General features: G+C 39.9%; 1 protein-coding gene across 1 annotated transcript; it reads left to right on the top strand.

Moving 5' to 3' along the window:
• The first annotated feature begins 878 nt into the window (after positions 1-878).
• Positions 879-18,085, top strand: DNAJC25 (DnaJ heat shock protein family (Hsp40) member C25). Its single transcript, XM_059925296.1, has 4 exons — positions 879-1,282; positions 14,164-14,316; positions 16,099-16,569; positions 17,719-18,085. The coding sequence occupies exons 1-4, from the start codon at positions 950-952 to the stop codon at positions 17,839-17,841; spliced, it is 1,080 nt and encodes a 359-aa protein (XP_059781279.1). The 5' UTR covers positions 879-949; the 3' UTR covers positions 17,842-18,085.
• The last annotated feature ends 5,250 nt before the right edge of the window (positions 18,086-23,335 follow it).

The following is a 23,335-nucleotide window of genomic DNA, read 5'->3' on the forward strand; positions in this document are numbered from 1 at the left end:
TCACCACTATGTCCTCAGAGCCTACAACAGTGTCTAGTTCATAGTAAAGACTCAAGAAATATTTACTGAGTGAATGATAGAAACAACTTTTTTGAGGTAAAGTTCTTCATGTTGCAATAGAGTCCCATGCAATATTTTGGACATAATATACTAAAAAAATGTTTATCTGAAATTCAGATTTAACTGAGCGACCTGCATCTTTTCTGGCAGCCGTACCCCCAGAACACATTTGAGAATACGTGGATACATTTTTGATTGTCACGACTGAGGTGGTGGTACTACTGGCATCTAGTGTGTAGAGGCCAGAGATGCTGCTAAACATCGTACAATGCATAGGACAGTCCCTACAAGGAAAAGAATTATCCAGGCCAAATGTCAATAGTGCGGAGGCTAAGAAACCCGGAACTAGATGGCCATGAACTTTAAGGCAGAGAGCGCCTAGAATCTCTAAGTTAAACTTCCTTTAGGAAAGGGAAAATGGAGTTAGTGAGACGGAGTCGGGGCTGAGACCCAGCTTTAAAACCCTGGGCACACATCTTGAGGCTGATAACCAGAGGGCAAGAGAGCCAGACTACCTACCAATGGCAGCAAACGAAGTCATGATGCCTAAAAGATTGCCTGGGAAGGGCACTGTGGACAGTAAAGCACTCTGCATACACTGGTTAAGTGCACCTCAGACACAGAGACATCCTTTAGGTCCGTCCAACTGAGGACAAACCCTCTGGCTGCTGGGACTAGGAACGCGTTCACAGACAGCCGAAGCAGCCGGGAGGCTGAAGCGTCCTACTCCCCTAGCAACGGTCGTGACGGAAGTGGTTGAGGCAGCCGCGCCCGGTGCGCCTGCGCGGAGGCGCCGCGTGCTGACGTGGTTCTGGGTCCCGCAGCCCAGCCGGGCGCGCGGTGGAGTGCCGGGGTGCGGCTGGGCTAGTGGAGCCGTGGCCCAGCCGGGATGGCGACGCCGATCGCTCCGCGCCGGGGAGCCGGCGCTACCGGCCGGCGCTGGTTGGTGCTGCTGCCGCCCCTGCTGCTGGCGGTGCTGCTGCCGCGGCCCGCGGCGGCCCTGGTGGAAGGGCTCTACTGCGGCACGCGGGACTGCTACGAGGTGCTGGGGGTGAGCCGCACGGCGGGCAAGGCGGAGATCGCGCGGGCCTACCGCCAGCTGGCTCGGCGCTACCACCCCGACCGCTACCGGCCCGAGCCCGGCGACGAGGGCCCCGGACGGACGCCGCAGAGCGCGGAGGAGGCCTTCCTGCTGGTGGCCACCGCCTACGAGACTCTTAAGGTAAGCCTGGGGGCGCGGATGGGCTGCGAGGACCCGCTGGCGAAGCGCGCGGCGTGGCCCCTTCGGCCCCTGGCCCGGGGAGCGAGGCTCCCTGTGACTCCGGCGCCGGGCGCGACCACCGCCACCACCCTTAGGATGCTCGCGCTTCCCCACGTGAGAGAGCGCATACGGCCCACTGACAAAGATGGGAACCCCCTCGGTCTTGGAGGGCAACCAGCCCCCTCCTTTTTGTTACAGTCTTTTTTATGCAAAGCTTTGGGCTTCTTACGATTTAGTGAAAATGTTTTAATAACGTGCAGCTCACTCTCGGAAAGCAGGGTGATTGTTATTACCAAGATCTGTGATAGAACGCAGGAAAGGGCTCCAGTGACAGTGAGAGGCCCGAATTTGAGTTGACAGAAACTTGGTTTCTGGGGATGGTATTAATTGTGACATTTAGCTTGGGTTTAAGGATGTAGAAAAATACTAAGAACAACACCGGATGTTTGACTCCGGCTCTGAACACCCCTGTATGACCTTGGATAGTGACTTAATATGCCTGTTTCTTCATAGGCACAATTAAGGCCATGATACCTGCTCCACGGGTTGTTATGAGGTTAAATGATAAATGAGAAACCCCCTATACAGGACCTGCAAATAGGTGCTTAATGACTTGGGTTTCAAGACTGAGAATTTCTAGTAGGAAATATTTTGTGAGTATATGTATAGTCATTTGCCAAAGGTTTTATTGAGTCTTGTGGGGATGGGGAGATTTAGCCTGATCCTGTTTTCTTCTACTGCTGGGAAAAGCAAACCATAAAAAATCACTATGTACAAATCATATTTGGTGGAAGTGTTACTGCTTCAAGGGCCCCATCATGCTAATGCAACAGCAGTTGCAGTTGTAGGGTACTTTTTTCTAGCTTTTTTTTTTTTCATTTCTTTTTGAGGCAGAGTTTTCCATGTTGCTGTATCATCTGCTTTTAGTGACTACTTTGAGTGGGTATGCTATAATTTAACCATGGATTATTTTTCCAGGTTAGATTTCCAGAGCTGAAAATACTGAGTCAAGGAGTTCATGGCTTACTTTCCAGAGCAGTTTGGATAATATGGAGTCATAAAATTCACTAAATTCTCACCAGCATTGGTGAGATTGTAATTTTTCTTGGCAGTTAACTGAGGAATGGGGGGTTTGGGAAAGTGCTGAGGCCAGAGGGCTTGGTTGCCTATTATTTGGGATAGAGAGTGATTGAGGAAAGACTTCAGAAAGATGGGAAAGAACTTCATTCAAGGCAGCCCAGCATCTGAAGCTCCAGTCTGCTTTTCTGCAGTGAGGAAAGATAGTGGTCCAGACGAGCATCCAGAAGGGCTGCCACTGGTCCTCCAAAGCCCTCGTGGCACAAGAGGGAGCACTGGGCAGGTGGAGAACTTCCAGAAGAGAGGCAGCAGAAACAGTGGCGACTGTTGCCTTCTGCTGGGGTTGGAGACGGGTAGATTTGGCATGAAAACGGTGAGCACGATAGTAAGAACTTTGAAAAAAAGTGCCAAGAAATAGAGACTGTAGAAAATCTGGCTGGGAGGAATCCCAGGACTCTAAATATTCTTGCCATTTTCTTGAAGAGACAAATTCAGAGGCTGATCTGGCTGTAATGGTTGCCTCTAAATGCTGCTACAAGTTTAGCACTGATTTGTCAGCTAACAAAAAGCTCAATAAAATAATTTGTCCACTCAAGAACAAGGAACTTTGAGGCAGTTAAAAACTAGTATGTCTGGAGAAAGTAACACTTATTCTTGACTGGGACAGGTTTGCGGTAGCTGCAAATGCCTCCAAACAGGAAACTAGAATTGGAGTTGCACTGATGGAGGGTGGGAGAGAGTGTTCTATAGTTTCCCCAACCCCACTCATTATTACTGCAGGAGAACGAAAATTATCTGTGAGAGAAAAGGGCTGTCTGGGCTTAGTTTGGACCCATGGAAATCAGACTTAGTTGAGCTCTATGAAAACTCCCATGTTAAATTTATAGAGATAGATAGGGATTCCACTTCCAAGTGGAACACCTTCAGAAACTTTTTAAAAAACTTCATTGCAGATGCTCTCTTCTGGAATAAGGAAAAGGACTTTGACTTGCCATGTGTGGAAGAAGTTATTAAAAACAAACAGGGTGGTCTAATTTTATTGCTGTCATAATGGAGAATTGTGAGAAGGTTGCCAGAAGATATCATTTCTGGGTAATGCAGAGATCTGATAAACTGGGGTCATCCCCTTGAGGCAACAGGGATGTAACCACTGTTTTGCTTGGATTATATCCACAGACTGGAAAGAGGGCTTGTGAGGGATAAGAGGTCCACCTGGCCTTTACTACGAGCAGGTCAGATAGAATAGTGGGAGAAGCTGATAAGTTCCAGTGGCTCTGGAATGAAGATGAGCCGCAGAAGCCTACCTGAAATTCCATATATCATCTCATGGGGGCAGCAACTGCAGACCTGGGACCACATTTCATTTCTATTTGCTCTTTTTGTTATACGCTATATATTTCTCCATAAAGAATAGCAATAAACCCTGTGAGAGCTGAAAAGGAGGGAGGGCCTTGGGAATACTGTGTCCTCCTTCACAGCCATGTTCAGTTATTGCTGGCATATAGAGGGAGAAGTTGATTCTATATTTGCTTTGTAGAATGCCCAGGTGGATTCCATCTCTGGAACAGTGTATCTAACAGAAATTGTTTCTTTTGTGAAATCTGAAATAAATTAGTTGTAAATTCATTGGAGCCAGGAGCCTTTTTTCTCTCCCCATAATGTTTTGATAACCTTCTTAATTTCTTATTCTTGGTCTGTTCAAGTCTCTTAGCATTTTTAACATGTATGATATAAAAAGCTATACTATATCCTCATTATAGTCTTACAGTGGTGTTCCATCAAAACTTATAACAACCAAGCATCTCTGAATAACCAAAATGAGAGATATATTTGTGTAAGATATAGTGGATTTATGACTCTGAAGTTGTCTTGGTTAAATAAATGCCTCTTTGAGAGAGAGTTTTTTTAGATGGAAATTGTTAAAAAATAAGGATACTAACATGATTTAAATGCAGTTGGTCAGACAAGGAGATATTATCACAGCTGGTCATTGTTTTCATAGCAACAGAGATTCTACCTGTGAATAGAGAGATTGAGAAAAACCAGAAAAAGAAGGATGGGTAATAATGGAAGGCAAAGGGACTTGTCAGATGCTTTTACCAAGTCATGCTTAGTTCATGTTCTCAAATAACTTAAACCTCTAGATCTCAGCAGGACTTGAAACCATTATGATTTCACACACTGCTTTATATTTGTTTCATAATATGAGTTAAGACGGTGAAATAACTATTTAGTGTATTTGACTACTGGGGATTCAGGGACACATGGACTTTGGAAGTTAAGTAAACAGACTCTCACTCGCTGTGTCAACATTCGATCTTTTTATGTGGATATAGCACTTATCACACTGCACTGTAAATCCTGAGTAGCCCTTCTCCCCTCTCCACTAAACTTCATTTTTGCATGTATATCCATGGCACCTAGCACAGTGTCTGGCACATAGATAATGAATGCTTGTAAAATAAAAACTCCTATCTGGAGATAGATTCAGATAGGATGGAAATCGAAAGTGGATTTCTGGCGTTTTGACATTGTTATGTGAAGCCTACTTTGGCATTTTACCCCAAATTAATTGTAGTTTTAAAGAGTGGTACAGATAAAGTAGATTGGATGGGTATGAATGAAAAATTCCTGCATGAGAGAAAAATTATACTTCTGTTTTTAAGGAGAAATTATTTTCTCAGGGCTTTTAAGAACATTAATTATTTTTGATATAGATATGAACTGGATGAATTAGATAAAACGAGAAGGATGGCATAGAAATCAGATGAGGGAATAGGTGGTAAGGATGCACTTAGAAAAACTGTAATTGGTAGAAAATGGTAGAGTTTGACAGCATTCTGCAAGATCGTGAGAGAAGAATACAGAAAAGGTCTTGGAGGTATTACTGGCATGCAGGTTATCTGATAAATTGAAGGGATGTATAGAGAGAGACTTCTGCTCCTCCAGCCTTGTCTTGGCAGGGAAGTCACAGGAACATGTCAGTTTCTTTTTATCAGTCTGGTTGATGTGGCAGGGCTTTAGCACTTAAGAGTGATTTGACAAAAAGGGGATTATGAACTCCCTGCCCTGTTATGGTTACTGTTTATTGTTCTCCCTTTGTATATTCGCTTAACCCTTCCTCTAACTGGTACTGACACAGGTGCTGGGGGAGGAGACCATAACAATGAAAACGGCACAGTTCCTGCCTTTAAGCTTTTAGTATAAGAAGGATACAGATACTTATTGTTTGGTTATTATTTATCTAAGTTATATAATAAAAACTTGTAGATTATATTGCAGCACTGAGAGAACACAATTATTTCTTCTCAGGGGATTGGAGAAGAATGTACTCTTTGATCTGGATCTAGAACAGTCACCAAGGTTGACTGGAGGGACATTTCTGGTAGAGAAAAGTCTTGATCCACGAAAACGTGGAGTCATGAGCGTGCAAGGCTTGTTCCAGGAATGAGATGTAGGATCACTTTTATTATGCTTTTCCCAGGGACTCTTCGTTTTGGAGGAAAAAAATTAACCGCACTTATTGGTATTACAATATTTCTTTTCCAGCATCGATCCAGGTTTTAATCAGTCATTCATAATAATTGGGTATTCATAAAACTAATAGAAATGATGTAAATTTCTATTACAGTTGTGATGCTGATAAACAGCCAAGTTAAGTAAGCTTGATGGCAGATAATTTTCATTTCACATGCCAACTGTAATTGGTCTCGACTCCATGTAACACTTGTAAATTTGGGGCCTTTGTCTGGGTTTAGTGGAAAAGATGACATGTTAAACTGTTCTCCCATGGGCCCAGGAGAAGGGTGTGGTACCTTATGTGCCACATTTGCTGTTTCTGCTGTGAACCCATAAGTGTTGTTTATTTTTTACTCATCCCTTAATTTCACCTGTTATTCCCTACTTATGGCCAAGGTTGATTATACACCAGATGTGTTTAAATCTAGTGCTGTGACTACCTGACACATGATGGTATCAACAACACATCAGAGCTTTTTCGAGTAACACAAAAACTACTGAGTTGATATAATTCTAGCCAGAAACTAAGCACTTGATGTTTTAATTTTGCTTGTGCAAATTTATCATGGGTAAACAGAATATTTTGAGATATTCACAGCACAAAGACCCTTACTGTATTTTTAGAGACTGTAGGGGATCTACTATTTCTAGGTTAGAAGCCTGTCAGGTGCATGGTAGGGAGAATGTTTCAGGAGACTGGAAATAGTTTGGGATCGACCCTTTAAGCTGTGTTCAGGCATGTGAACCTTATGTATTGAAGTTACCAGAGGTTTTAAAGTGCATAAGTAACACAATCTGATGTTTGTTTCAGAAAGAAAGTTCTGGGAACAATGTGGAAGATGGGTTGGGGGAAGGCAGGAAGGTATTCTTGGCTGAACTCATTTTATTTCCATCTTAGTCTTCTGGAATCTCATCATTCCTCTTTGGTAACTTAAGAATCTCTTATTTGGTTCATTTCTCATTCCTTAATTTTGCTTCTTTTAAAGCTATGGTCAATTTTTCTTCTTTCTTCATTGTTGGCCATCCTTACTTCCTCATACCCCTTTCATTTAAACTATCATAGACTGACATGTGCATCAGCACACGTTCTGGAGCTGTTCTTCCTAAGATGAATAGTGATGCTCTAAGCATCAGATCAGAGGGCTGCTCTTCCTGTTGGAACTATTTGTGGCATTTGATGTTGACCACGTAGTTCTTTAAGCTGTTCTCCCTTGACTCCCTTCATGTAATTCTCTCCCCTTTCTCCAAGCTTTCTAGCCATTTCTTTTAGTCTGTATTTCTTTTCCTCTGCCTTTACCTTAAACATTGCATTTCCTTAGAGTCCTGTCCTTTGGGTACTCTTTTCTTTTTATTTTCTAAGCTCGTCCTGATGAAACTCAACTACATCCTTGACAACCCTGAAATTCGTGTATTCTCTAGGTTCATATTTTTCGATTGTCTCTCATTTGTAGCACAGGTACCCAAAATTATACATGAACCTAATCCTGTTTTCTTTGTTAAAGCATACATTTTAAAAGAGGTTGACTCTTGTACAAATACAAAATGAACATGTGTCAAAGATTTTATTTAACTCATTAATTAATGAGGGAACCAGTAAGATATTAAAACTGGTTCAAAAGAGAAAAAGTGCCACACAGTTTACAGTCAAGACAAAGAGTGCTGAAATGCCTGTAATACTGGTCAGTATGACAAGGCAGTTATCAGTTGCCTTAATTCCACTGGTCACGATTTGTCTTTTTGTGAATAAGAATTATTTGCATTACTTCCAGTTTTCCACAAGTTACTTCTTTCTCTACAAAGTTAAAATAGACTTTTCAAAGACAAATAAAGGCACACCCCTCCTACAGGGATAATCCTTGGAGGCTCCAGGCATTGAAAAGCTATCCAGTAATTTTCTTTCCTCCCCATTTCAAAATCTTCCACAATTTTCCCCTGCCTCTTCTCCACACTTGCTGTCCTCTTCCTTTATTCTTAGAATAACATGGTTCACACAGTGACTATAATTAGAAACATCACTCATGCTCAACATGATTGATTCCTGTACCCCTTTAATCACTAAGTCCTATTTGTTCTACTTCTTAGTCTCTAAAATCTGTTTCTCCCTCATTCCTTTCTTTACAATACTATCAGAGTTATCGTCCCAAAATATACACTTCTACTCAATGCTATTTATTTTTCTCATACTTGAAAACATTTTATGTTTGAATAGCACAGACAGTAACACCCTAACACTTTAGCATGGCATATAAGATCCCCTGTGGTTCTTATCCAAACCTATCTTCCTGGCCACATTTACTACTCCTTTCTTCCCTAAACTTCCCCAGTGCTTAAGCTTCACTGAATCTGTTCTATACACTGATGCTTCTGTACCTTAACACTTGCTGTTCACCTTGCCTGGAACAAATTTTACCACATCTTACTTGCTTTTCAGGATCTAGCACTCATTTCATGTCTTCTGTGAATCCCATTACCAGTGGTCTCAGGCAGAGTTAGTCCTTAGTACATTGAATTGTGCTCTTCTTGCTTGCTAGATTCTTCTTGTAGATGGGAGAGTTATTGAGGCCAGGTCCTTAATTTATTTGTTTTTTTATCCTCCTTTGTGCTCAGCACATGGCTTAAGGCCCTGCATAACTATTTGCTGAACTGAAAATAACTAAGGTTTTTTAAAGCTCAGGTAACCAAGTAGATGGTGATACCGTTAACTGAGACACAGGAGCAGATTTGGGTTTTGAGCATGTTGAATTTGAGATATTTATGTTACATTTAGGAAGTGTTCAGGAGGTATCTGAAAATAGTAGGAGCAGGGAAAACAGATCTGTGTGTCATTCGTATATGATATATAGGTGATACTGCAAATGATGGAAGTTGCTATGACCACATGTAGACTGAGAAGAGAAGACGTAGAAGATAGTTGCACGAGTGGCTGGTGGGTAGGGAACAGGAAGAGAAATGAAAACTCAGAGCAGTTAACTTTCTTCCTCTTTAGTAGGGTGTAATGTCCTGGAAAAAAATTTAGGGGAACAGATGTTATTTTTTTAAAGGATCATTTGTGTGTGTATTTCTCTTAAAAACAGGATTACTATATATATTTAAGAATGAACAAACTATTACTATATTTTCATATATTATTGATTCTTGGCCTTTGCCATCCTAAATGGTTTCTATTATTTGTATAATCGAAGATTTTAAATGTGAAACTGGCTGCAATATCTAATTATTGCAATTTAAGTTTATTGAAATCAAACAATTCATTATTTCTTTCAAGGACAAGAACATAATATATTTTTGCCTCTGGGGAGGGGGGAACGATCATTTTCATAAGAGAAGGAAGGATTCAGTGCTTTCTTTGCTTGTGGGTTTCCTCTTGTTCACTTCTGATCTAGATATTGGTGGTTATGTTCCAGTCCTCCTGCATATGCCCAAGAGGATTGGGAGTGGAGTGGACACCAGCAGAAGCACCATTTTTTCCTGTAGAGATTAGAAACAAGGAGCTTATTGCCCTGCTTGTCAAGGCTCAGGACAGAGAGGAGGAAGAAACAAGTATAAAGGTTTTGGTTTTGGAAAGAAGTTGGAATCTCCTGACCCTGGGACGTTAAGATCCACAAAATTGCTGAAAGAAAAAATACTACCTTATTGAAAGGTAAGATATTACACTGTTTTAAGGTTTAAGCTATTTTAGCCACATTAGCATATCTTCATAAGCTATGAAGACAAGCAGTCATTTCTGCCAAGCCCAAGTTTTTGTGGCATAGTCACCCGTCTCACCTTCCTGGTGAGGTGGAGACCTGTGTGGCTGGAGAGATGTCTGTAGTGAGGGAGAGCCTTTATAAAATTTCATTCAGTTTTGAAATGGTATTTATTGAATGCCAGGCACTGTGCTAGGCCTTGGATATACAGAGATTAAGGAATCACCCTACCTGCCTTCTAGAAGTTCTCATTCAAGGAAAAGAAAAAAACTGATGATTACAATGTGATAAGTGCTATAATAAATAGGTAATAAGTGTAATAAGAGTGGTCTAAATCTGTCTACTAATGTTTATGTTCTAAAGGATTAATAGGAGCTCATGAGGTTGGAAGAAAGGCTTGGGCATTTGAGTTAAAGTGAATAATTATCTGTTCAGTCATAGATATAAAAGAGCATGCTGTACTTGAAGAACACACCAAATTCCAGAAATTGCTATCTGAATGTTTGCTATGGGCAAAAGAAGGGAGAGTGATAAGATGTTTCTTAAGTAGGTAAGTTTGGGTCAGTTATGGAGGCCTTGTTGCATGACAAGGAAAATTGAACTTACCTTACTAGACACTGGGAAGTGTTGGACAGAACAAACAAACAAACTGTGAGGCTACTTTAGTCCCAAGATGGGTAGGAGAAAAAATAAATATATGGTATTAAAAATAAATATGTGGTAAAAATATGTAAGAATGTACGTGAAACTCTCTAACTGGGTCCCAGTCTGTCTTTTCTTTTTTGCTAATATTCCTGGTATCCTGTGTTCTTACTAGGTTGATTCTAAACTTAGTAGGCTACTGAAGAGTAGGACTTTGACTTAGATTGTTGAGAATCCCTAACTCTTCAATTTGTGCCAACCTTGAACAACCTTGTAAAGTGTATTATGCATGCCTCAGCCTAAAATCCATTTTCTTCATTCTGGAGAGAAAGCTTTAAACACATTAAAAAAAGAAGATTGTGGCTGAATAAACGCTGTAACAAGGAGATCGCAGACCTTCTTGTCTCTAATCATGACCAAAACAGGGTCATGAAATTATGGTGGCCCCAAGGAAAAGAAAACCATTCTAAGAGAAGTCAGACTTGACCCTGAAACCTTTTACAGGGATGAGGTAGTTTGAGGACTCATTATAGAGGGCCCTGAATAGACCCTGCAGGCTCTGGTTACAGTAGAGAGGCGAGACATAAGGTATAAATTTTGGAGTTGCTGGTACTGGAGCATTAGCTGACCATCCTGTTAAATGAAGCTCTGGACTTGATGAAGTCACAAATCCAGGGACCAGTGAGATGGTGACTCGGGGGGAAGATATGGGTGAAAAGCTTGAAGAAGGACATCTGCATTCTGTGGACTGTGACCTTCACTAAGATAAGAGAACAAACAAGAGAACAGCCACTAGACGCATGACGTTCACAGAGCAGATTTCAGTGACACTCACAGATCTTGCTGTATACTTCAACCAGGAGGAGTACAGACAGTCAGACTGGGCAATGGACTGTGCAGAGATAGTGATGCTGGAGGACTGTAGGAATCTCATCTCAGGGGGGCAGTTAGTTTCAAAACTACCTGTAATCTAGTTGGAGCAAGGAGAAGAATCGTGTTTGAAGAAATACATTTCAAAAAGCATCTGCCAAGATTGGGAGGCTGAGTTTAAAAGGCAACGAATTCAGGCCAAAAGCAGAGCATATCTATAAAATTAGCCAAAAGGGCAAAAAAATGGAGGGAGAATGGAAAAATTCTCAAAGGATGTCTTGAAGTACTCAGAATGAAATACATCAAGAGACATAGGCTTATGACCTGCAACGTTTTACCCTCTTTAGGTTAGAAACTCTAGAATATGATGATGGGTTATAGGAGGAATAATGGACTGACAGTTGAGGCATGTGGCACGCAGCTTGCGGGATCTCAGTTCCCCTACCAGGGATTGAACCCAGGCCATGGCAGTGAAAGGCTGGAATCCTAACCAGTAGGCCACCAGGGAACTCCCGAGAAAATCTTTTCTAATGGAAGAGAACATACAAGGAGTGAATTTGAAAATAATATCAGCCTGAGGGGCTTCCCTGATGGCGCAGTGGTTGAGAATCTGCCTGCCAATGCAGGGGACGCGGGTTCGAGCCCTGGTCTGGGAAGATCCCACATGCCACGGAGCAACTAGGCCCGTGAGCCACAATTACTGAGCCTGCGTGTCTGGAGCCTGTGCTCCGCAACAAGAGAGGCCGCGACAGTGAGAGGCCCGCGCACCGCGATGAAGAGTGGCCCCCACTTGCCACAACTAGAGAAAGCCCTTGCACAGAAACGAAGACCCAACACAGCTATAAATAAATAAATAAAAATTAAAAACAAAAAAAAAAGTTACAAAAAAAATCAGCCTGAGCTCAGCTTTCCTTATATAATAGATGATTCGCATATTGGCCCTCCATACAGTGCCATGGAATAGACTTTAAATATATTTACATCTAATTATACTAGATACTACTTCATCTAGTTTCAAATTCCAGTCAGAGGTAAAAAATATTTTGAATGTAAGAACTGTTACTGAGGGCTTCCCTGGTGGCGCAGTGGTTAAGAATCCACCTGCCAATGCAGGAGACACGGGTTCGAGCCCTGGTCCGGGAATATCCCACATGCTGCAGAGCAGCTAAGCCTGTGTGCCACAACTACTGAGCCTGCGAGCCACAACTACTGAAGCCCGCGCACCGAGAGCTCATGCTCTGCAACAAGAGAAGCCACTGCGATGAGAAGCCTGCGCACCGCAACGAAGAGTAGCCCCCGCTCGCCGCAACTAGAGAAAGCCTGCTCACCATAACTAGAGAAATCCTGCGCACAGCAACGAAGACCCAACGAAGCCAAAAATAAAATTAAAATAAATTAAAAATAAATAAATTTATTAAAAAAAAAAGAAAGGAGGAGGCCCTGAACAGACCCCAGCGCCTCTGTGGTAACAAAGCACTAAGTGCAGATTTTGAAATGTTTAGCTAATAATCTGCAACTTTATGAATGCTGAATAATTAATTTATCATAGAAAGAAGTCATCTAGGTTAAAGAAAGATTTTTTTTCATAATGGTTTATGTTGTACTCACTTATAGAGAGTAAAGAATTTGCTGTAGTTTTAGTCTTTAACATTTTTTGGAAACAAGACAAGCTGAAAAATAGGTTTCCTGTGGGATTAAAAAAAAAAAGCAAATCATAACCTAGCTTTTCAACCTATGTAGCTCAGTAAAAGATTGGCGTTTATACCTGTTGGAAACTGATTAAAATTAGAGAAGGTTTTAAGAAATGCTTTATTTGTGACCATTTGAGCAGCATTTCAGAATGCTATAATTTTTTCAACATGTTTGCATGATTAAGAAAGAGCTATACAGGGGCTTCCCTGGTGGTGCAGTGGTTAAGAATCCACCTGCCAATGCAGGGGACATGGGTTCGAGCCCTGGTCCGGGAAGATCCCACATGCCACGGAGCAACTAAGCCCGTGCGCCACAACTACTGAGCCTGCGCTCTAGAGCCCGCGAGGCACAACTACTGAGCCCACGTGGTGCAACTACTGAAGCCCGTGCACCTAGAGCCTGTGCTCTGCAACAAGAGAAGCCACCGCAATGAGAAGCCCGCGCACTGCAACGAAGAGTAGCCCCCACTCGCCACAACCAGAGAAAGCCCACGTGCACAGCAACAAAGACCCAGTGCAGCCAAAATAAATAACTAAATAAATTTATTTAAAAAAAAAAATAAAGAAAAAAAAAGAGCTATATATTACCTTATTTATGAACTGGGCTGTGAAAATGTGTTATAATAGTGAAATACTACATATTTTTAACCTGTTTTTTTGTATACTGTATGTCATCTGATATACAAAATAACCCTGTAAAATTAGTAGGGCAGCTATTAATATCTCTAATTTACAAGTGAAGAAGAGTGAGGCTCAGAGGCTAAAATTTTTGCCTAATATCACAAAGCTAGACTTTGACCATTATCCTGCATCGATGTCTCAGTGTTTCCTTGGGATGAGCATAATTCAATTTTGAGGGCATAGACTGGTTTCGTCTACTTTTTTGTTGTTTTAATCATTGCTTTCGAAAGAAAACCTTCTATACAAGGTTGGGAAATGATTGTGAATATATACAACAGAGATAAACATTCTTTTTTCTATCAACAGTTACTGAGAGTAGGTGTCAACATGCTCTTCAATTGTAAGAACACGGCGACATCCTTATTAGCACCACAGCACTGGCTAAAAAGGCATGGTTCATTGCTACTGAAGTGTTTTTATTTTTTCCAGGAGGACTAATACTCCTCAAGAATTTGAGGAAATTTTTTAATTATGCTTTATACCTAGTATTAAAGTTCTGGAAACAAATTTGTGTGTCCCTTTGAGGAATTATGGGAAATTTTTTTATTTTGACAGTTTATTCTTTTATTCAGATTGATTACATAATTACAAAATTCTAGGTTTGACTTTAACAGATTATTAACTAAGACCATTTTATGAGCTGCCCTATGAAACTGGATATCTTGTTATTTTACAGGATGAAGAAACTCGAAAAGATTATGATTACATGCTGGATCACCCAGAAGAGTACTACAGCCATTACTACCACTACTACAGCAGGCGCTTAGCCCCTAAAGTGGATGTGAGAGTTGTGATCTTGGTCAGTGTGTGCGCTATTTCAGTGTTTCAGGTGTGTATTGATGGATGTGTGTATCTACGTGCATGTGCAGGAGTGCACAGTGGCTAGTGCTAGTCATTCATACTGAACTAGAAGTACCTTTTTGTAGAATTTTACTTCCAGGTGAGATTAATTTTTTATATTAGAAAAATATTTATTTAACCAATTGATAATATTGGAATCTTTGTTGGCAGGCAATCTAAGAAATCATGAATGTCATTATATAACTGTCAAAAACAAACAAAAAACTCAGATCTTTTTCTCGTGGCCCCCTCTAGAGTATTTTCCATATAACAGCCAGAGTGAATGCCAACTAGATCATATCATTTACAGGTGACCCTTGAACAACATGGGTTGGAATTGCAGTGGTCCACTTACACACGGATTCTTTTCACTACATGTAGTACCGAACCGCAGCGGTGCGCCATCTGAGGTTGGCTGAATCGGAGGGCCAGCTATACGCTGCACTCAGATTCTGCAGAGGGTGGTGCCCCCCCGCATTGTTCAAGGACGAAACTACTTTCATAGGACTTTTCAATGATTTCCCATTAAACTTGGGGAAAATTCCAGACTCCTTAATATGGCCTAACTAGTCCTGGCACCTACCTGCCAAATGCCAGGAGTGTAGAGCTTGCCATCATTGTAACAAACAAAAATGTCGCACACATTTCCCCATGGCAGCTAAGGGCACTCCTGCTCAGTTTGAAAACCACTGAAATAGACTAAAAGTGCTACAGTAACTTTTTATGTTGTTTTAAAATATCACAGAAATACAAGTTTAGCCTGAAATGAGTTTTCCCTACTATTATTCCTCAACTAACCACACCTATCATATCCTCCTCTGGAAGAAAAAAGAAAGTCAAGTGACTAGAATGAAGCAATTTGCTAGTTTCAGAATTACTTCTCCAGTTTAATTCCCAGAAATGAAATTCAATCGATATGACAAGAATTCCTATTGAAAACTAAAGCTGTATATTTTAAATGTATCAGCTTTTGTAGTGTTGCCTTTTCAACAGGGAGAGGAAGGGCAATCTTACTTTTCTGTTTTAGATAACGTAATACCCTAGTCATTTTTTTTTTTTTTTGCTATTCCTAATAGATTGCTACTATAATATTTCAGGATATTATTGGTACAACTGCTGTATTTATTCAGTAAAATAGCTGAAATGTGTGGAGGTACTATATGAGGAGTAGGACTTTTTCTGATAATAAAACCCTTTGCGGTTGAATATATTTATGAAGTGACTTAATGTCTTCCTGTCCAAATAAGTAAAGAGTTCAAACCTATTTGAATCTTTCAGTTCAGAATATGATGAGCATTACTGTGGTATGTGCAGATGGTCTATAGTTGCCTAAGTCTATACCCAGGGATTTTTTGAAAGAAACTCCTCACCAACTAGTTTTACCATTCGATTCTTCCTCCAGTAAGTAGACTGCAACCTTAAAAAAAAAACAGAAGAAGAGGGATTTCTTAATTGTGATCCAGGGAAGAGTCACATGGTAAAGATGTGAAATCAACAGGTGTGATGTGATTCCACCTATCCATCCTCTGATCCTGGGTGTCTCCTGTGGAGAATCAGTGGCTTTTTGGCTCAGCTCAGGGCTTATCTGACTTATCAGGCCTGGAGATCCCGTGTCCACATGGGCATTATTCAACTGTATCTTTAACTTACAGAGTAAGATTTTTGAGGTCCTGTTTTTAATCAGAATAGGTTTTGGGGGGGGGGTTGTTGTGTTCACCAAGATGAATTTTGGTAATAAAAATGACCCAGTTTTCTTTGTTAAATATTCTAGTTTTTCAGTTGGTGGAACAGCTACAACAAGGCAATCAGCTACCTGGCCACAGTGCCCAAGTACCGTATCCAAGCCATGGAGATTGCCAAGCAGCAGGGATTGCTGAGAAAAGCCAAAGAGAAGGGCAGAAACAAAAAGTCCAAAGAGGAAATTCGTGACGAGGAGGAGAACATCATAAAGAACATTATAAAAAGTAAAATAGATATAAAGGGAGGCTATCAGAAACCCCAGTTCCGTGACCTTCTCCTGTTTCAAATTCTCTTAGCTCCCTTTCACCTGTGCTCATATATAGTCTGGTATTGCCGGTGGATCTATAATTTTAACATCAAAGGCAAAGAATATGGGGAAGAAGAAAGACTATATATCATACGTAAATCTATGAAGATGTCAAAGTCTCAGTTTGATAGTCTAGAAGATCATCAGAAAGAAACTTTTCTTAAACGGGAGCTTTGGATAAAGGAGAATTATGAGGTGAGTAATTACTGTAACCTTCGTTACCAACTTAAAACTAGGTATGTGACAAGGGATCACAGAAGTGTGCTCAAATTTCTGAAATCGAAGAGTTAAATATAGAAAGATCTTTTGTTGACTGTATGACTATATTTAGTAGTGGAACAGTGGGTTTTTAACCTATAATTTGTCATTTTATAAGATGAACTTCAAATACTTTAATTTACTAATGCTAAAAATTTGAAGTATGGTCTAATTTGTTGTGTTAAACTGTACTGTGAATTGCCAGAATGATTTGGCAAGTAGATATATTCAGCCTACTTACAAAGAACATAAAAATGGAGGGTAACATGGTAGCTCCTAAATTATTTGATAAGTTTTCACTTTTAAGTAGTTGAAGCTGCCCACTATACAATAAGCTCTGTCTGTCATAGAGTGCTATCCTGGGCTGAATTATCACGGTATTACATGAGGTTATCTTAGTCGTTACTCCCTGAAATTTGGAAGTAAAATAATTTCTTTCTGAAATTTGATATGGCTGTGAAATTGGTTATGAAAACTTGTCCATTTAGCTTCAACTGATACCCACAAAAGGTTATAGAAATGAAAGATGTTCTTTGTTCTTAACCTCTGTGGTTTATTTAACTGTCTTTGGGAACTTTAGTTAAAAATATTTTGAAAAACCAATAATTATCATTGAAGATAAAAGTAGTTGTAAGTTCAATCTGGAGACAAATGTATTTATAAGGTCACTTTGTTCCTTGGTTAGGATCAACAAAACTGAAAGTCATCTGTTAAATTTACAGAGTTAAAAAAATAAAGTGTTGATTCTTTAATATTGGACATTAGTCATAGAGAGGAAATGTTTAAACCCTTTAAACTCAGCTTATATATGATTTCAAGGAGGAAAAGAATGTATTTCCAGGTTACAGAAATCAGTGAAAAAAATTACTAGTTCTTGCACAAGTTATTCGTTTTTATTTAACACTGAACATTAAAGTGCTTAATTGCTTAGTAATCTTAGGTGCATGGTCTTCAGAAGACAAACCAATACATTCATTGGAAACTTTTACCTAAAGTTATATTTGAAAAATATAAACATGCCATAAAGCTAATGACAAATGTTTCTCTTTGGATTGTCAAGTCAGTTTATGTTATTTATGCTGACAGGTCTACAAACAGGAACAAGAAGAGGAACTAAAGAAAAGACTGGCAAATGACCCTAGATGGAAGAGATATAGGAGGTGGATGAAGAATGAAGGGCCCGGACGGTTAATGTTTGTGGATGACTGAAGATTGCTGGAATGCTACTATGCCAAACCTTAATTGTGATACTATTTTCATAACTGAATTATTTTAGAAATGTACTGACTGTTCCTCAGCAGTAACTAAAATTCCTCAAGTATTTGATTAAACAGAATAATGTAGAAATTTAAACTTTCCCTTCAAACTTTATACATAAGACATTTATGATTGTTCAATTTTTATAATCAATTTGTGGATTTTGTTAAAAGATTTGACATGAAGATTTATTAGTTGCCACTTAAAAATTTTATATGTTTGGTTAAAAAATTTGACATGAAAATTTATTAAATACCATTTAAAATTTTTGCGTGTTAAGTGTTTATTCTTCAAAAGTGTTTCCTTATTTTGTTATAGTGCTACATTTTTCTGCTTTCGTGGCCTCTAATAGTTTCACAAAACATAATAATTATAACAGCATTTAATTACATTTTTGAGTGTCTTTCTAGACACAGACTTCTTCAGCAAAATGATTCAACTATCATGTCATCTTTATGACAGTCATTATAGGTTTGAAATATGTTCAAAATATCTCTCTAGGAGAGTCTTCTGCTGGACTGTCTTTATAATATCTCCCCCCCAGTCATAATATTCTTACTAAGATCAGAAACTCTCCAGGAGAGTGACTCTACCTTCATGTCCTTGTAGGATGAGCTTGATTACAGTCATTATAGGACTATAAGTGTATTCTCACACATTTCTCCAGAAAGAACCTTGTAAGAAGGTCTTTCGTACCACAGTATTGCTTTTTTACCCCCCTTCAATTAAAAAAAAAAAAGAGCAGAAATAGTGTCATGAAAAGTTCATATATTGTGAAGTCCTTGAGTGGTGAAAAATCCATTTTATGTGAGCATATTGACATGCATATAAACCAGAAAGAAGAGGTGCATGGCTGTGTGCTGTTCTATCAATGAAATGTAAATGTTTTATATGTGTGAAAGTGACAGTAATTCACACGTAATTTGACTGAATCAAGTATGATACTGCAGCAAAGTATCGAAACACATTCATGGTAGTGAATCAATACTCCTGTTAAAAGACATATCCCAGTCCGTCATATTAATAAAACGGTTGCAATATATCACAAGTTTGTTGGTATGACATTTTAAGTCAAAGATTAACATATTGCTTTTTGTATTATATAATTGTAAAAGACGTAGCATAAAAGTGTAGCATGGTAGCTATGCAGAGTCTGTTTCTACTCAAAGTAAACTAGTCCTTTCAGGAGCTCAGCCCAAATATGTGACACATACAAAGATGCAGGAGGGAAGAGTTCCATCCTTGCTAATACAGCAAAAGGCCTGAGGTGGGTTATTTAGCCTGTGAGTGAAGGCCTCAATTCCTCATTAGAAAATTAGGGGAGGAGTTTGACCAGATTATCACTAAGGCCTTTTGCAGCTTTAAAATTCTGAAATTATATAATATTTATATTTTTGTAAACTTGAGATGAAAGTGTTTTATGCATCCATTCTTTTTTGGGAGCGTGGAGAAATTACAGTGCTAAATTGTAGCAAGCTGTGCTTCAAACCCCAAATGCCCAACTCTACACCATAGGTAAATGCCTTTGAAAGGTGCTGTGGTTGCAGTCAGTAACCCCTGTCCCAGCGAAGATGTTACCACACACGTGCCACACAACAGCATTATCACCTAAGATTAGACGTGGGTACCATATGTTATGCAGACCAGAAAGAAACGGAGGCTCTTGCCCTTCTGTTAAAATTTCAAATAAATTTATGATTAACTGTATTTCAAAAAAACCTAGTGATAAGGAAAAATAGGAGGACTGAATATGTTAGCATTCATAAAGGTTGGCTGATAAAAACCATGTATCTTTGGATATTATTTTGCATATATGCTAGATTGCTATATTTCTGTCTTTATATAGAAGTCTCATTTCTGGAATTGTTCTGGCAGCCTGCTCACTTGGTAAAAGTTTGGTTGGTCTTTTGGAATCATGGTCATCGTATGGGTGATATGAATGGATTCGCCTTAACGGAAGGACTATGATTCTTTTCTCCCCTTCCCTCAACAAAATGGCTTTATGCTTCAAAATCCTGGAGGAAAGGAAGGGCAATTAGTTGTGTCACAAGTGTCATTCACGTATTTTGGGTATCTTTACTATCTCCATACTCTGCCAATCCCCCACCAAAGAACCAAAAGCTTCTCCATTTCAGAAACACTTGGAGAAGAATCCTGGGCAGGGGATCCCAGAACCCCACTATAGTTAGAAAATTTCTCTTGTGCTTCATTTGAGGGCTATCACCATTTCCTCCTTGCTTGGAATTCAGGGGTTTATAGAGCATAGCTGCTTATTGCTTTCTATTATCACTTCCTATAATTGAGGTCTGTGCTAAAATTACCCTTAGGGTTACTTACATTCATGTCAGATATCCTCAGAGCAGTTTCTAAAACTGACCCTTCCCTCACTGGTCTTATTTCTTTATGAATTCTCCAAGCTCTACAAATCCTGGGTTGCAGTTTCATAACATATCTATCAAGTAGGGGCCATGCGTAGAATTTTAAACACTACAAGTGGTATACAGAAATTTTAAATGTTACATGAAAAAATAGTTCAGTTTATAGAATTAACTATTTTAGTACTACTGCATTTATGTTTAGAAAAATAGTAGTTTTACTTCCTTTGAGATTCTTTTTTTTTTTTTTTTTTTTGGACTGAAATGGCAGGAAACTTTTAACACCCACACCTTGGAAATATTTCCTCGAGTAGAAGCCAACTGCTAAGCTAACATGCAGCTAGTATTATGGACCAGTGTGCCAGCCCCATACTGAAAGTTCTGTGGAAGTTAAAGAGAAATAGCTTTTATTAGACATTAGTATGAATAGGTCTAGCTACTTAAAGACTTTAAATCAGACATGGTCTCTGTTGAGTTATAATTGTGCAATTGAGGCAGATAAATGTTGGTATTGATACAAAATAGTTGTGTACGGATGAATTTCTTTTTTTAGCTGCGGCATGCGGACTTCTTAGTTGTGACATGTGAACTCTTAGTTGTGGCATGCATGTGGGATCTAGTTCCCCAACCAGGGATCAAACCCAGACCCCCTGCATTGGGAGCGTGGAGTCTTATCCACTGGACCACCAGGGAAGGCCCCGGATGAGTTATAATTAATTTTATTTACAAAGTGTGATACTCTTCACATTTAAATATGGGCTAAGGCCAAATCTAGCCCCTGATAACTAAATAAAATTTGCTAAACAAATTTAACCTCTCTGGTTTCCTCATCTGTGAAATGAGGGGATCTTTTTAGATAATTAGGACTTAAAAACCTATAAGCCTGCAAATTTACATAGGTTTAGGGTCTGAAGGAGGTTAGATTGCCTGCAACTGAGAAAGGTTATGAGTATCTAAGTAAAAAGCCTATATGATTTGTCATAAACTTTAATCAGTTTCTTAACGTATTCAGAGTATCCTTGACAGTTATGCATGGAGTGGATCACATGGTCTTAGAGCAGGGACCTATGGGATTTCCTACAGGCTCCTCCCCAGTTTCATCAGGGGATGAAGAAACTTCCTCCCGTTTGACAGTGTCTCCTTTTATAACCTCAAGAAGAGTGAGCAGGGTGCAGGGGAGTGGCTCAGGCTTTGCAGCCGGATGGACCAAAGTTTGGTTCCTGGCTCTGCAGTGAATAGTTTGACTTCGGGCAGGTTAACCTCTGAGCCCCATTTTTCATCTCTAATAGTTAGCAGGGATACTAACTACTTCACAGGATTATTATGAGAATTAAATAAGATGCGGTAAAATGGCTGGCATATATTAATGCTTCAGAGGGAACAGGAAAGAGTCTCGTTTGTTAAAATCCATGGTAATAGAGTGTCTGGTGATGATTACAAACCCGTTGTTTCTTTATTATTTAAATAGGTATTTGAACCCCTTACTCTGTGCGGAGTACGGTGCTAGAGTGGAAGAGTGATGCTCCTTAGCATTGGAATTGTGTGTCTTAAAAGCAGCCGCCTGCCCCTTGTCGTGCCCTGGGGTACCAGGTGAAGCAGCTGAGATGACAACTCAGGAAAGAAAGAACTTTCAGAGCGAATAGAATAATCCGCTACTCACTAGTTCAAGGCCTCCATTTACAGAAGGGACACTTCCAGTGAGATACAGAGGCATGCCTGGAATGGCTGCTCAAAAGAACATCAAGTAGCCCCAAGTCACACTGCCTCGCAAAGTCTCAAGCAGCCTGTAAAAATCTCTCCAGAGAAGCTGAATCCACACATCTGTTGGCGAATCTTTTACTCCTGAGTCATTAAGTTCTAAAAATAATGCAATGGGTAGAAGGGAGTGAAATGATTTTTTTGGGGTACATTATACTGTGTCACATTAAATATAGTTGTTAATGTGTTTCCCTGTTTCTTTTTTAGAAAACTGAAGGTAGCAGAAACACCTTCCCATTTTATCATTATTTTTATGGAGAAGAGTGATTTAAAGCTGCTTTTCTGGAAAAATAACCTACTGTTAGTAAAAGGGTGACAAAATACATGTCAGGAGTGAAGAATTACAGATCACAACAGGGAAACAAATGAAATGTTTGTCTTTACAAGGACACTGACATTTCTCAAAAGTACTGAGACTCTTAGAAACAGTGGAAATTTATAAGTTTTATTCTTAACCAAGAAAAAAATGGGTAACAAATTCTCTAAAATAATATACTGGTGATCTGTGCATTTTAGCTGGGGTGAGGAGGAAAGGATACTCTGTCCCCATGCCTCACCTTTCAGAGCTCTGGAAATAACTGCATCTGTGGGGACAGACTCTAGTCCTCCAGGTGAGCAGTGACTTCTCTTGAAAGCTAAAATGGAAGTTCTTTTCCTCCCACTTTGTGTGATACTAGGCAAGTCACTTTTCTTAGTGGGCCTTAGTTTCCTCGTCTCTAAAACTGGGAATGGACTACCTTATCTGAAGGTCTCTTTCCACTCTGAAGTTCCACGATGCAAAAATAATGGATGAGAAGACAGTTTGGTGATGTATAAAGCAAAGCACAGATGGTCAGCCCTCCGTTACAAGTGGTACCCAGCCTGCCTGTCCATGGATCACTGCAGGAGGCTGGATGCTAAAACCTGGCTGTTTCTTTCAAAGCCAGACCACTTCTCTCCAAGAAAAGCACAATCAATCATACAGCAGCAAGCAGGGTGGTGGGTGTGATCGGGCATGAAGGAGGGAGATGGGGCACACTCCTAGACCTTTTCTGCTACCTCATGGCTGACACACAAGTATCACCTTGGGTGTTCCCTCACCGTGGGCAACCCCAGAGCCCCCTTTTCTAACTAGAGATCATTTCATTTCTTCAGCGACCATTAGGTTGTGCAGATGTCTCCCACATCAACATCTGCCACTAAACATTTTCAGCAGCCTAGAGGCACGAAGCAGTACAGCTGAAGACTTACTTTCTCCTAAGCCAAACTCATCCTTATTCTTCTCTCCTACCTTCAAACCTAGTCCTGTTTCCTAATTTCTGTGACAGGCATCA

Source organism: Balaenoptera ricei, chromosome 6 (genome assembly GCF_028023285.1).
Source record: "Balaenoptera ricei isolate mBalRic1 chromosome 6, mBalRic1.hap2, whole genome shotgun sequence".
NCBI lineage: Eukaryota > Metazoa > Chordata > Mammalia > Artiodactyla > Balaenopteridae > Balaenoptera > Balaenoptera ricei.

What these genes read in the sequence shown, in the direction of transcription:
- DNAJC25 (XM_059925296.1), top strand. Translation starts at nt 950, where the DNA reads ATGGCGACGCCGATCGCTCCGCGCCGGGGAGCCGGCGCTACCGGCCGG. An exon ending in GCGCTATTTCAGTGTTTCAG is followed by an intron (nt 14,317 to 16,098) that starts GTGTGTATTGAT and finishes TAAATATTCTAG; the next exon opens with TTTTTCAGTTGGTGGAACAG. An exon ending in GGATAAAGGAGAATTATGAG is followed by an intron (nt 16,570 to 17,718) that starts GTGAGTAATTAC and finishes TTATGCTGACAG; the next exon opens with GTCTACAAACAGGAACAAGA.